Genomic DNA, 14438 nt, shown 5'->3' with positions numbered 1-14438 from the left:
AGCTTACTTAGTCTTGGGCAGGAGGTGCGAAGGTCCCTGCAGAATAATGCAGGTGTCTGTATCCACATGGCAGTGCTTCCCAGCACAGGCTGCCATGGTGTCGTTGATGCGAGGCCACAGGATCATGGTGAGCAGGAGCTGCTCCTTCGCTCGTTTCCCTGCACAAGGAGAGAGCGACATCACAGGCGTAGAAGAATTGTAAAATTGAGCAAGTCAGTTCCCTTTCAAAAGTGCAGAAAGAACAAGAAAATAGACTAAAGTAGAGCTGATTGTTGAGTGATTTAGTTTTTACTGAAGTGAATGTAGATACATGTGTGTGTGTTTCAGGTTGGTTTGGCTATGAGATAATGCAATATTTGTAGCATTTCGGATAAACCCAAAGAATCTAAAAAAAATAAACAAACAACAGAGCACAGTAGAAAAATTTTTTGCAGAAGCACTAAAGACATTATTGAAGAAAATGCAGAAAACAGTGAAAATGAGTACTGTGTATTTGATAAAATGTTGGTGACTGTTCTGAAGCCTTGGCTGAATGTTAATGCTCAGTAACTTGCAGTGCAGAACAACAGGAAAAAAGAAGAGACATACACATATGCACAGTGCTGATTTGCAAATGAACCTGTATTCAAAGACTGGCCTCTTGTACAACAACAGTGCGAATGCTGTAAAGCAGTATGTCTAAGTTTATGATTTGGTTCCCATCTACAGGGCCATTAAGTCTCAAGCCTGGTTTTATGAGAATGTGCTCTACTACATATCTTCTGACAAGAGGATACCATTGAGTATCACTGCATGTTCTTCGTGTAATACAACTGGGGTGCAGAGAAGACAGGGAAAAAATGATTTTTTTAAGTCATGTAGAACCCATGCATTGTTAAAATCAGTATGCATGAAGCTTTCATGAGCTGGAAACACAATATGGTACATCATGATAAGAAATGCACAGCAGATTTGGATGATGAATGCGTCCATCAGTCATAGTGGCGCACTTTGCCAGGCAAAATTAGGGCAATATTCTCAAGTGATCCCTTTCGGTGATACTATCATTTTCACAAGATTTCGTATGACTCGGCTAAAGAGTTCTAGGAATGACACTGTGCGAAGCCAGAGAGCTTAGCAGAGCTCCAAAAATGCTCTCGGCTCTATACATCGAAGTGTCCAGTGCTGAGTCATGTAAAACCTTGCAAAAGTGATTATATCCATGATAGCGACAGCTTCTACTATGAGAGACAGCCAACAACAACCACCACCTTTATGATTACAACGACATGACAAATCTTGGGGAGATATGCAAAAAAAGGTTTGCTTTAAAGAATACTGCATGACCACGAACAACCTCAAGGCCTCCAAAATCAGGTGATAACCTGAATTCATAACGAAACAGCAGAATGTGTGCGAAGTTTTGGATTCAGGCTTTAGGAGTGTGTGACAACTGATGGGAGCATTTTAAGAAAAAAAATTTCACATTCCAGCTATATTGTAGTTCTGCATCAAGTTTAATGCAAATATGTTGATTTCGTTCATGTATTTTTGTTTTTCTCAACATAATATCATTAATTTATCTTCATGACACTGCAAAGTGCATTTCATTGCCATAAGGTTGGAATCTGGTTACATATTCGCATTCACTCGAAAACTTCACTTCTAGAGACAGTAGAAACTAAGTATACAAGGTTATGTAAAAAAAAATTTATAGTGAAATAGTTTTGCACGTTTGCAAGGTGTAAACAAACAGTTTATCTAGGAGTACCAAACTGTGAGTTATATTTATTCTCTCCCATATTTGTGCTTGCGGTGTTTACTAAAAAATAATGTGTTCGTGCACGGTGTGGGGAAACTTGACTCACTTGCATCCACTAACACTAGCATTCCCTGTATGACCCTCGATTCTCCTGAGGTTCTGCTTCCCCGTATTGCACAGACACACTATGGTGGGAGTCTGTGATACACTTACGCACCTACGCTATTCACCAAAACAAAGCTAAAAATAACAAAAGCTCTTTACTACAGCTACCTGAAATGTGAAAATTAAAACTGATTACTCCACTGACCTGAAAAATAAATTCTCACCTGAAAAACCTAGCATGTACCCCCGAGCATTGCCATGCCAAAACACGGGGCTGGACAGGGCCTCCCGAAAGAAAGTCGCTGGCACTGCCACGGCGACTGTGACATTGGGGCTGTCATCTTTGGGGTCACCAGAGCCCAAGTCTGGAAGCAGTGCGCTCAGGCTCTTCGCCCTGTCCACAGCCTTTACACCGGGCACATCAGCAGTTACATTAGAAGCAGCAAGTGGTGGCACAGAGCGCTTTCCACCTCCAAACTGTAGCCCTTCATTCCCAGGGTTTGATTGAGGTCCGACACAGTAGTGCAACTCGGAGAGATGTGTAAGAAACACATTCCAATCCTAGAAAGGACAAGAAATAAATAAACAAAAAGCTCTGACAACACCAGTGAAGAACAATTTATATCTTGCATATTTTTCCAGCAGTAATGAAGACCCCTGTCATAGGTCTACTTTAGCAACAGCACAGATACACGAAGAAGAGAAGCACAAGATGCAGTGATGGCATACAAGGGTGGATCAAATATAAATGAGACTTTTATTGCAGAGCGCATTCTATCGATTTACGTGCGCTGCTGCTTGATGACGTGTTAGGTAGGCGAGTGAGGAATTACGTGAGCAGCTGGCCGGTCTCGTACACACCTTCAGTAGTCAATCATACGATGTCTGACAAAGAAGTATTTGTTGACTGCGCAACATATATTATGAAGTTTCTTGTCATGAGGATGTAAAACCAACCGAAACTGTACAATTGACAGCACGGATCAAACATTGTCAAAGCCACGTGTGTTCACCTGGCATAAGGAATTCATGAAAGCCCTTGAAGAGGTTGAAAACAAGGACCATAATCATCACCCCAGACAAGCATTATGGAGCAGTACATTCGAGTCGTTCATGATATTCTGAAGGGTGACCAACATTTGAATGTTTCCAAAATTTCTTCTAAGATAGGCATAAATTATGAAAGCACTTTATACATTATCACAAAGGACCTAGGACTCCAGAAAGCGAGAGCCCAGTGTGCACCATGTCTTTTGACAGCAGAACACAAGTTGGCATGTTTGCACATGTGTCCGCAGCTCCCAGCGCGATTTGAGCAAAAAGGAATGCGTTTTTGGAATAGCATGATTACCTATGATGAAACTTGGGTACATGACTACATGCTTGATTCGAAACAAGCAAGCATGGAGTGGAGAAAGAAGGTGATGTAGCCCTTGTCAAAGCCAAGACTCGGCTGTCAGCTGGCAAGGTGTCTGCAACTGTTTTTTAGGACCAGCGAAGCGTTTTGCATATTTAGTTCTTGCACAATCACTGCACCATAAATGCTGTGAACTTTTGAGTGAGGTTAAGCTGCTTATCACTATAAAAGGTGTGATTAACCAATACATAAAGTGATTCTTCTATATTACAACACTAGACCCCACATTGCCACTGTCACATGTGTAAAATTATGAGAGATGTATTGGAAATGACTGGAACATCCTCCCAAGAGCCCTAACTTATCGCCCTATGACTTTAATCTCTTTGGGCCACTCAAAGAAGCTTTGAGAGGGCAGTAATTCGACGACAACAATGCAGTGGAGTAAGTGAGCAACCGGCTACTGACACAACCTACTTCTATTTACGAGAACGGTATTAGAAAGGTGCCAATCCACAGGAAGATATGCATTTATAAGTTGGGAAATTATGTATAAAATTAATTTACACTTTGGTTTATTTTTTACTACAAATAAACTCTACCCTCCTATACATACTATCATGGTCACCATGGTGTTGGATTGTCACTAGCATGGTAAAATGCTGCTCCTTAATTTGATCCATTTGACTCCATCTTATCTCCAGCCGTGCTTTGTAAGCAGAAAATCTGACTCCGTGGCAACCCTCACGTTATGCGAATATTTCCAAAAGGGAGTGCACAAGTTTGTGTAAGGCTTCATTCACACTTGGTAAGCAAAAAGAGAGTGAAAATGCGAAAGCGGGTGGACATTGTTTTCCACACATGTCCAACATGTCCACATTTGTTTCCCCAAATCCACCTACTGTGAGCACACTTGTCCACTTGGCGGCACTTGTCACCACACCGTTTTTTATTTAATTTTTTTAAATTGTGGGGCTTTGTGTGCCAAAACCACGATATGATAATGAGGTACATTGTAATGGGGGACTCTGTATTAATTTTGACCACCTGGGGTTCTTAACATGCACCAAATGCATGGTACACAGGTGTTATTGCATTTCACCCCCATCAAAATATGGCTGGACGGGGATTCGATCCTGTGCCCTCAGGCTTAGAAGTGCAACACCAGACACTATGCCATTTCAGACAATATGTTCATCCACTGATCCATTGGTTATCAAAAGGAGTGATTGCATGCAACTTCACCCACGCTGATTCTAATGATGAATATAGAAGACAAATAAATAGTTTTAATCCACTTAGCCTGTTGTTTTCAGATATGCGTAAGGAGCAGCTGAAGAAGCAGAAGCCCAGAAAGTGGTGGTTATAGATTTGCTCGGCTCTGCAAAAGCTCAAGAAGTCGGGGCAATGCTGCGCTTTGCTGATGCACCTTCTGCTAATCCCCAGCTCCTCAGCAATTTTTGCTCAAATGTCACTATTGTGGAAGGTGTTCTTGTAGAGGCTGTGTGTTTTATCGCACAGCGCAGGGTAATTTATGATTGCACCGATTAGCATTGCCGCTGACACTTTGGGTGCCATGTTAAATGTTTACATGCTGGTCCAGCTTCCGGTGATGTGGAAACGCTTTCACCCAGGCAACAAATTTGGTTCCAGAGTGATCTGGCTAACCGCCTAGTTTTTCACCTGTTCAGGTAGAAACGCTTTTTAGATTTCTAGGGGCTTTTTTTCTCTTTCGCCTGCTTCGACAACAAGTGTGAACATAGCCTAAAACAAGGCTGAATGAAAAGAATTGGAGGTATAATGGAAGTAATTCAGACTTTTGGCGATTACTACAAAGCACACTACACAACAAAATTTCACAGGAAAACATACTACTCAGCAAAATCCTTAGCTTAACAAAAACGACTGCATCAAGACTGCTGCATGAGCACTCATGACAACAAAATCTCTTTAACTCCTTAACTGCTGTGCCAAATTCTGAAAAAAAAAAGCATTTGAAAGTGCAGAGCTTCTTTTTTTAGACCTGCTCATATTGATATAATTTTTTTTTCTAAAATATGGTACGAGTAATGCTTATTGCATTTTTACTGGTATAGTTGAAAAAATAGCAAAAGTCATAGCGCATTATTTATTTGTCAAAATTACAAGAAACTGCTCATACGCATGTGTGCAAAAATTATGGAAAGTTCACGACGAGTGAATTTGTCATTGGCGCCAGAGTATGCTCATTGTGATGCTGAGGTACCTTGTCATGGGCAGTGAAGGAGTTAAATTAGCTCTACTGGTATTCCAACAGCTTAGTGGCATAGCTCTGGTGATGCAGCACATCTCTTCCAAGCCCAAATGGAATGCACCCTGAGCCACAGTGCCTGCAGCATATAAGCTTGCAAACTGTACAAGCAGTTGTTGAGAAAATGCACATAAGGCGCTGCTGTGCATGCACAACTGTGTTTTTACTAAGAGACCCGAGCTCTTTGCATGGTCGAGTTGACTCTTAGAAAATATATATATATATATAATACTGGTCACCATGTCGATGTCTGGATTGGGCAGCTCTGTGCCTCCAATAATGTAGGCCAGGACAATCATTGTGACTCCAAAGGCCAAAAGACACGAGCTGAACACCAGCAGTGGTGGATGACTTTGGGCAAAGCCCCGCAGGTTTTGTACTACTCCTACAGTCATAGCTGAAAAGCTGGAAGAAAATAAAATAAAAGGGAAAGAACTGTCACAAATGATGCCAGCATTTCATCATTATACAAATGGCCAAAACCTATATTCTAGAAAAGTCCAGATAAGATTTGCAGTAATCATAATCAGTGGGAGAAAGCTGAGTAACTGCTTTACAAAAATACTTTGTGCAAGGAGATGACTGATTTGAATATAACATCCCACAGCTACACCTATGCTATGAAACATGCCTACAGTGGCCTGTTTCAGATTAATTTTGACTATGTTGGAGTTAGCGTGCACATAATTATATGCATACAAGCATGCTTTCATTAAAATGTGGCTGTGGCAGCCAAGAAATGAAGTTAGGACCTCATGCTCAGCAGTGGAACACAACTGCGACTTAGTTAACGGGACTGGTAATTGATTAAGGTGTTGAAAAACTTTAACATATAGCAGATGCACCAAAATGCAGACTGCAATGTTCTGCTGGTAATATTGAGTACATAATTATTTAATGTAAATTGGGGTGTGAAATATGCCACTAAGAAGCCCCCCGCCCCCATTTGCAATTGATGATGTGAGCATAATGTGAGCTAGACCAAGCAGTTGAAAGTCTACAGGTGTGTAATTTGCACTCGTGAAGACTGTGAATGCAAATGCTGCAGTTGGGTATTTACCATGAATGCTGCATACCCTGTCTGCTCTGTACCTTGTGGTGGTAGAACTCACCAAGTAGACAACAATATGAAACCAAAAACTGGCGGCAGAAATGTAAACAAACACACAAACGTTAACTGTAATACTAGACTATGGTGTACTTTCCACAACCAGGGGAAGGTAGGTCAATATAGAACCATACATCACTATTTGATAATTAAACCATATAATATTGGCAGCTGCTACAACTTCTGCAAATCCATTGTTCAGTACACTAAATATCTGCATTGGGAGCTCTGGAGCATGGGAAACTGAAATAATTCGGTATAAGAAGCCTGTTTACAAAAGATATGTTGTGTGTACAGGACTTCAACACAACTCACATAAGCTGTGGCACTTCTATAAGTATATTTTTAAGGGAAATACAAACGAACGTAATTTCGTCTCTCTGCTACCTCCTTTCACAAAAAGGCGAAAGCCAAGCTGAGTGCATGCAGTAACTATGCGGTCGTCGGTGCTAGGAAGGTGCATATGTTATGATAATAAGAATGTGGATTTCTTTCACTGAATCTTGGCAATGCTACCTAATATCCTCAAAACTCAGTTAGAAGCATGTGTTTGAGCATCAGTTGTATTCCCATGCTCATGCAGCACATACGCTTGCATAGAGAGTAAAGATATAACTGAATTTAGTTGCCGGTGTTGCATTCTGTACATTGAAAAAAGCAGTTGTGGGTTTGTCATGTGGGAAAGAAGCCTCTAATAAAATGTCAAAGAAAATTTAAAAATTCAAAACACGTCAATAACGGTACGCCGATCAACAAGATGGCTTTAGCTTGAATTGTGCAATTATGTTACGAATACTACAATATGTTCATAGTCAGGCCACGCCATGGGCAAATTATCTGCAGGATGCCTTCCATTCCGACGTGGTAACGAATCCAGCACACTTGAGAATGAGCACAACTGCGCACTTTCCCAATAAACACATGGTAGACGAGTCTGTTAAGTTCAGTATTGAGCCCGCACGCCATGCATTCAGTGCTCACATGCAAAGTGAACGAAATGTAACCCAGAGCTGCGCCTATGTGCTATTGAATTTACCACAAAGAGCAACGTTGCGTTGCTGGTAAGACAAAACTGTTTGATGGTGAAGGAAAGTGCAATGAAACTTGTCGCGACATTTTGATCACTAAAGTGCAAATATTCATTGTGTAAATCAAACGGATGAAGTTTCGCGATTGCATCTCGTCTCGACAGGTTCGTTGCTAGTACAGATGCCGTGTCGCAGAGTTTTTATACAACAGAGTTTACATAAGCTTAATTTAAAAGCATATTACGCTGCTGGACACAACCGAGATCTCAGATAACCAAAGCGCGCTATATGATTTCGCGCAAGGGCTTACCTCGCGAGCAGTTTTCCAAGCACAAACAGAAATGTCACGGTCTCACATGCTCGTTTTAATTCACGTGCTAGGCCCAGAAAGTTGGTTCACAACTTCTCGAAAGCAATAAAGGTGGGAAGCAAGCCCGAAACTACGCTACAACGAAAACAGAAAGCGAACTGTTACGATGCTGATCTGGATGCAATCGGCTACAACTTCACACTGGAATGGCTCATAATGGCTCATGTAAATTTGGACTCTCAAGTCTCGGGGCTCTCGAGCTTTCGTTTGTGCTGTGTATGGCTGTGTAGATTTGGATAAATACAATACTGTCCAACATATGGTATTATATTTCTAGGCACGCTTATCCCGAATGCTGTTTAGCAAAGTCAACCAATGCCCGTAGCCGACGATTGTCTCTTGCATGGTATCTTGCAGTGAACCAGCGTTGCCGTCACCGTTATCGATGCAGCGCGGTATTTGAATCTCGACAGGGCGCCCAAAGCGTCGATCCACAGTACTGCATGCGTCGCACGCACATGCAATATCAAATTGCAGCATTACGCACCACACATCACCTATAATACCCGCCCTGAAGCTGAGCGAACTCCTTCCTGAGCGTGCTTGGTGCCGCGCACGTCGCTTCTGGAGAGCGCGCATGTAGCATCGCAAAAGTCGATCACATATTAACTGTAATTAATAAAGCTAGAAGACGATGCTGAGTACGCAATGGTACAAAACCAAGAAGGTTTAAGTATATATAACCTCTTAGTACAAAACGAAGTTTTAGCACATGCATGGAGTAAAGAAATACGAGGGAGCGTCATGTAACAATATAAGTCGAAAGCCACGAAAAAAAAGAAAGAAATAAAGGTAGAAGAAATGATGAAATTCAAAGAGTGTGGGGATGCGCGACCCTCGCGCCTCCCCTGATGTTTTTCCCGCATAGCGCGTCTCCTGTGGTCCCGCTTCGCCGCGTGGCCTGCGTGACGTCAGCGCGGTCGATGTGGTTGAAGCGCACTCCGAGAGATGGCGCGGGTGTTGCGCTGCTAATAAAGCCCCTCAATCTCCCAAAGTAGCGCCATTCACTTCCCTCCTCCTCCGCTCGGCGCGGCCTCGACGGTGGCGCCGCCGGCGGTGGGCCTGCCGTAGCAGACGACGGCTAACACGCTACGGGAGGAAATCCGCGGAAAAGTTCGTTCGAGTCCTGCGGAGCATTTTTTTCAATCTAGATCTTTCTTTGTCCGTCGGTAACTGGCCTTAAGAATGTCGTGTCGGATTTGCGGAAGAAATAGAGAAAAGCACCATTATTCAAGGCGTATTTAAGGCGTAAAGCGCGCGCACGTTGAAAGTTCGTGTTGCTGAAGCACGACACAAGCACGCGGTGTGCTCAGACACGCGAGTAATTACCAGAGTTTCAGGTTTTGACAGCGCGAAAGTATGTGCACGTGGTTTCGTAGGTTAATTTACGTACCTGCAGGATGCTTTTGTTCGGCCGGCGCGTGAGAGATTCCGACTGTCTGCGGTCAGCAATGCCTGGCAGCAGGGCCGTTTCTGTTCCGCGCCTTTTACAAATGTACTTAGCTCATGCACAGGTTGTGGTGGCCATGAGCAACGTTTTCACACATAGGCGGTATAGATAATTTGAACAACGTACCAGCATATGAAATCGTTATTTATTTATTACAGTGCAAATGGTTAGAATTTGATAGAAAAAAAAGAAGGAACTTGATGGGACAACTGGAAAGAGGTTCAAAAAATAATTATCCCCCTCCCCTCATTGGCACCAGCAACACTTTTGTTGAAGTGCTAATTTTATCTCTGTATACTACGTGCGTCTGTATTCTTTTGCGTTGTAAGTTTTCACAAGGAAGCAGTGTTGCGTTAACTGGAACAGTCAAGGCACACAAGACAGAAAAAAAGTTGATTCTTGGGTTTTACATCCCAACACCACGATCTCATAAGACACGCCATAATGGGGGCTCCGGATTAATTTTTTTCCAGCTGGGGTTCTTTAACGCGCCCCCAGTGCACTGGACACGGGCCCGTTTTGACACGGGCGTCAAAGGAAGAGGTTGGAGGAGCCGTGGCACTTACTTCACAAAGCCGCGCGTTCTTTGCCACTTGCTCGAAGTCAGCCCGCCCGATCTTGTGAATCCACACTTTTCTTCGTTTTGCGTTGCGCCCGACGGATGGTAAAGCAAAAAGCTTTTTGCCGTCACTGGGTCTGTTGTGGCAACCGTAGACGCAGCAGCACAGCATCGCAATTAAGCACTCGGCCCTAACACATTGTATAAAACTACCGCGCTCCTTCAAACCGCCTGCCGTACTTTCGTCGCGTAGGCCCAAGAATGGGGGTCGCAGCGCGCTGGAAAGAAAAGATATACAAAAGCACGGCGCCTGCTTTGCGCCGGAAAGAAAAAAATATACAAAAGCGCGGGGCATCCTTTCACGTGACACAGATTGGCCAATGGGGGAGCGGAGGAGGCTGGGGCGATAGGAGGGGTGGAGGAGGAAGCGCCTGGGTGAGCGGGGCCGCGAGGTTACTTGGGCGCCGAAAGGAAGGCGCTTGCTTTCTTGGGTTCCAGACAGCCAGCGGGACGGACGTGCCGTGCCGCACGTGCAGCGGCCCTCTTTCCCGGCGGGTCGGCGCACGGCGGGGGACGTCTCCCGCGTGCGCGCCGACCGATGCTTCGGCGAGACCGTCTCGCTTGGCCGCCTTCGAACGCGCCGCGATTCGCGTGACTATACACGCGAACGACCAGGCGTTGGGATCCAGCATGGGGCGAACACATTCGCTCGCTTGCGGTCGCGGTAAGTCGGACTTCTAGATTTGTCGCGCGCCCATCGGCATGTTTTGTGGATAGCAACTCGGCTAGCAGGCATTGATGTATGAAAGGTGCAATAAATGCCCTTGTGATTGTTTGCACTACTGTGTTGACGTTCCTTTGTCCCAAGAGTACGGGGTGAGAATCCCACCTCAGACCCCACAAGGGCATGCTGGGATTTCTACCATAAGCACGTGATTGACCACAGGCAATCACCCTGTGGATGCTGCAGACGGAGACGTATCCGTCTCCATTTATTTGCTCAAAGTTCCTAGGTGGCATCAACCCGGGCTGTCCGCGCTGTGGACATCCCAGATGCATTCTTAAGCACATGCTCTGGCAGTGCCCCGACTTGTGCGGGGGCTCAGGGTCTCCCTCTACGGAGGAAGACTGGCTCCGGCTCGTCACCAGCTCCGCCAAGGAAGAGCAACTCAGGGCTGTCCAGAGAGCCCGCGATATCGCCAAGATTTTCAACCTCCCGGCTCCGTCGTGGGTGCGGCCCGCAGACGCTGACCCCTAACGGGGACACTCATCGTCTTCTCAGGACCAAAATAAAAGTTCTTTGTCTGTCTGTCTGTCGAAAAGACGGTGACAACTGAATGCAGCTCGAGTTGATCGCGTGGGCACCAAATCGATGAGGAAACTGGCCTTCACACCCCAGGAGATGCCGATGACTACCGCCATCCAAAAGGAGTGAAAAAGGCAGCAGAATGTTGACCACCGAATAGCTGTCAAGTGTCAACATTAATTTGGCAGCACTTTAGGAATGTGTGGGAGAAGCTGTGGCGTGGGTGGGGAGGGGGGGGGGGGTATGCATTTTAATCTCGGGGGGGGGGGGGGGCCCTATTTTCCCCGGGCCCCCCTTTCGGTGCGTGTCTGATATATATATATATATATATATATATATATATATATATATATATATATATATATATATATATATATATATATATATATATTAGTTGCTAACCCGAATCAATTAACCGCGTAGTTGCGAAACAGCGTAAAAGGCGATGAATAGATCGTTATAACAGATCTGTTATAAATATTCGCCCAACGTTTTCACCGTAGTCGACAGGCCGTGCACGGTGTATGGAGATGAAACTATAAGATCTAGCGAAAATAATCCTTACATTATATTAGTCCGTGTTGTTTCCGCCCGTATGTAAGGTATGTAGCACCGAAACTCGAAAGCGTGTGGTACGTAGTAATTAAATTTACGTGAAAGCTTTAAAAAGAAAAGAAAGAAAGTGAAGCATTGAAACAAATATAGCAACCCGCTTTTCTTTGTTTCATTTTTTTATTTCTTTCACCGAAGCTCGCATCTATCGGACAGTGTTCCAACAAAGTTGTCTCCCTATGGGACACCATTCGACGCGCATGTTGGCCGTTGTGCACAGCAGAAACCAACGTTAACAGTTGAAGAAACAGCAACCTATAGCTGGCAGCTACAGCTGTAGGGGTTGAGGGACGGACTCCGGGATGAAAACCCAAACTTGGGAGGGTTTATTCTACATTATGTACAGGGAGGTGAGCGACAAGTAACATTTGTGCAGTCATTACGGGCCAGCAGCAACTCGGACGCTGCGGCCCGCGGCAAGAAGTTCGAGAGAGGTGAATCAGGGAATCAGGGAATATCCCAGAATCCTCAGGTCTCTCTGGAAGGCTTCTTATAAACCCTTCGAGCACTGTAAGTCACGTCATGTTTCACCAATGGGAGAGTCCGCTCCGATGACGCCACTTTCTGCCAATGGTAGGCGCCCGTGTCGCGGTGTCGCACCTGGCGGCTCTCTGCGGTCTTGCCTCGCAGACTGGCAATCCACTTCTAGGCTGGAGAAGGAGGGGGCTGCTCATGCTTAAAGCCCCTGAAACTTCGTAAAGTAGTGCCACTCTCCTCCTCCGCCTTCACTTCTCCTCGTTTCCCCTCTCTTTCACGCTCCCTCCTCGACCATGGCACCGCCTACTTGCTCGAGCGCAGCAGACGACCTTTCGCAGAGTGAATGCACGCATAGCAAGGTAGTGCTCTTTAGGCGTTCACGTTGGCTTTCCAGCTCCGCGTAACTTCGTGTACAGCATAGAATCTTTAGTCGGATGCTTATACAAATTCGGTAACGGCAGCTTTTGTTTCATTTTTGATAACAATTTCTTTAAAAAGTATCTGACGGAGTGTTAACGCTGTGCGTTGACGACTGCGAATGTATAGCGTGCCCTACAGTTAGGTACGCAACATTTGTCAAGGGCGTGTCGCAAGATATTGTTGCGAATGGTTGTAAATAACACGTTTACCATCGAATGACAACCTCTTGGCTTCCAGCAAGCCCTCAGCCTAAAGAATCCGCGCCGCCCTTACCATGTGAATTCGCGGCGCGTATCAGCTATGACGTACAAAGGCTGACGGAGATCACTGCTCTGGAGGCTCGAAAGTGTATTACAAGCTACAGTGCCGCCAACGTGCGTGCTTGCCAATCTAAGCGCGCGCAAAGCCTCAGAGGTGGGCGCTGGTGCTATTATGTTTCTCGTGTCTCAACGCCGACAGAAATACCGCGGCCGATCATCGAGTCGGGACTGTGCGTACACAAGAAAATAAAATGAGTTTTTAGCATTCGTGCGCGAAGCGGGAGCGCGATAACAATGCTTGACCCAATCTCAAACAAGACTACTGTGGCCTTCAGTAATTTTTTGAGGTTAATGACTTATCACGAATAACACTTCATCTTGCGTTGGTTCGTCCGTTTACTAAGTGACGTACTTGTCGCGAACCGAGTTGCACTGAGGTGCATGCATTGAGGACGGTTGAACTCCCTTCGAAGTAACATTTGCGAGATATGACTTTATTAGTGAAGTCATGATCGCGCAAAGAATCCCCCCGCCATGACGCGGCCGAAATTGCGGCAAGTGAAATGGTTTTATCCATAGGTTAAAATGATATGAAACGGCATTCGAGTTGCAAGTTAACAGTTTATTTTTACATAGATGCATTACAGATTTGCCTTTGCAGTCACAAGTCCATGTGCACCATTTATTGTCTCATTGCGTAAATAAACGCACCAGCCTAAGAGTCCTACAGCAAGCGCGTCTCAATAAGGCATAGTGACTGTAGAAACTAATAGTAGCATAGACGAGCAAGCGAACGACTATATGAGCGCGCGAACTAACGAGCGAGCAAACGACTAAACGAGCGTGCGAACGAACGAGCAAACAACTAAGCACGAACGACGACTAAATCAGCCAGGGAACGGGCGGGCGACCGCACGTTTTCTTTGCGAGTGCTGCACCGCCGCATCTTCAGCCTCGCACACTTTAAAGCTCACGCGAATTAGCACATACGTCTCAGTTACCTATGATGCGGTCGCTCGACGACGAACGCACCGCGTAACACTGTTTCGGGAGAGCACGCACGCTTTTCATCGGTGCCTCTGTATCGCAAATCCACCGGGCGACCGCCAACGAGGAACACGAACAAATGTGGCAAACAAAGCTAGTCTATCTAAAGAAGGCTAGTAAGTAACCACCAAAGGCAGAGAGTTGCTCTCCTGAGGCGCTTTCATGATCGAGACTGAAATTTTATCAAAAGGACTGCGCTGAATCTTACAAATTTCGTAATCACGTTATCGCGCGCAACCTCGCGTGCCCGCGAACTCAAGCCGGTTGGCGTTCAAAACGATCAAGCGCACCAAATATGACTAACACGA

The 14438-nt window shown here is 45.1% G+C and overlaps 1 protein-coding gene across 2 annotated transcripts in view; it reads right to left on the bottom strand.

The window, feature by feature from the left end:
* Positions 1–8152, bottom strand: part of LOC135898466 (transmembrane protein 248-like) — a 31908-nt gene extending 23756 nt beyond the window's left edge. For both annotated transcript variants that reach the window (XM_065427394.1, XM_065427395.1), the window contains exons 1-4: positions 7940–8152; positions 5733–5898; positions 2071–2407; positions 8–158 (exon numbers count right to left, since the gene is read on the bottom strand). In XM_065427394.1, coding sequence (XP_065283466.1) covers positions 8–158; positions 2071–2407; positions 5733–5888 — 644 coding nt within the window. In that variant the 5' untranslated portion in view covers positions 5889–5898; positions 7940–8152. The remainder of the gene's footprint in view (positions 1–7; positions 159–2070; positions 2408–5732; positions 5899–7939) is intronic.
* Between the last annotated feature and the right edge of the window lie 6286 nt (positions 8153–14438).

The sequence above is a fragment of the Dermacentor albipictus genome, chromosome 2 (genome assembly GCF_038994185.2).
Source record: "Dermacentor albipictus isolate Rhodes 1998 colony chromosome 2, USDA_Dalb.pri_finalv2, whole genome shotgun sequence".
NCBI lineage: Eukaryota > Metazoa > Arthropoda > Arachnida > Ixodida > Ixodidae > Dermacentor > Dermacentor albipictus.
Note: the sequence above shows the minus strand (reverse complement) of the source record. Positions and strands in the feature narration are given on the sequence as shown.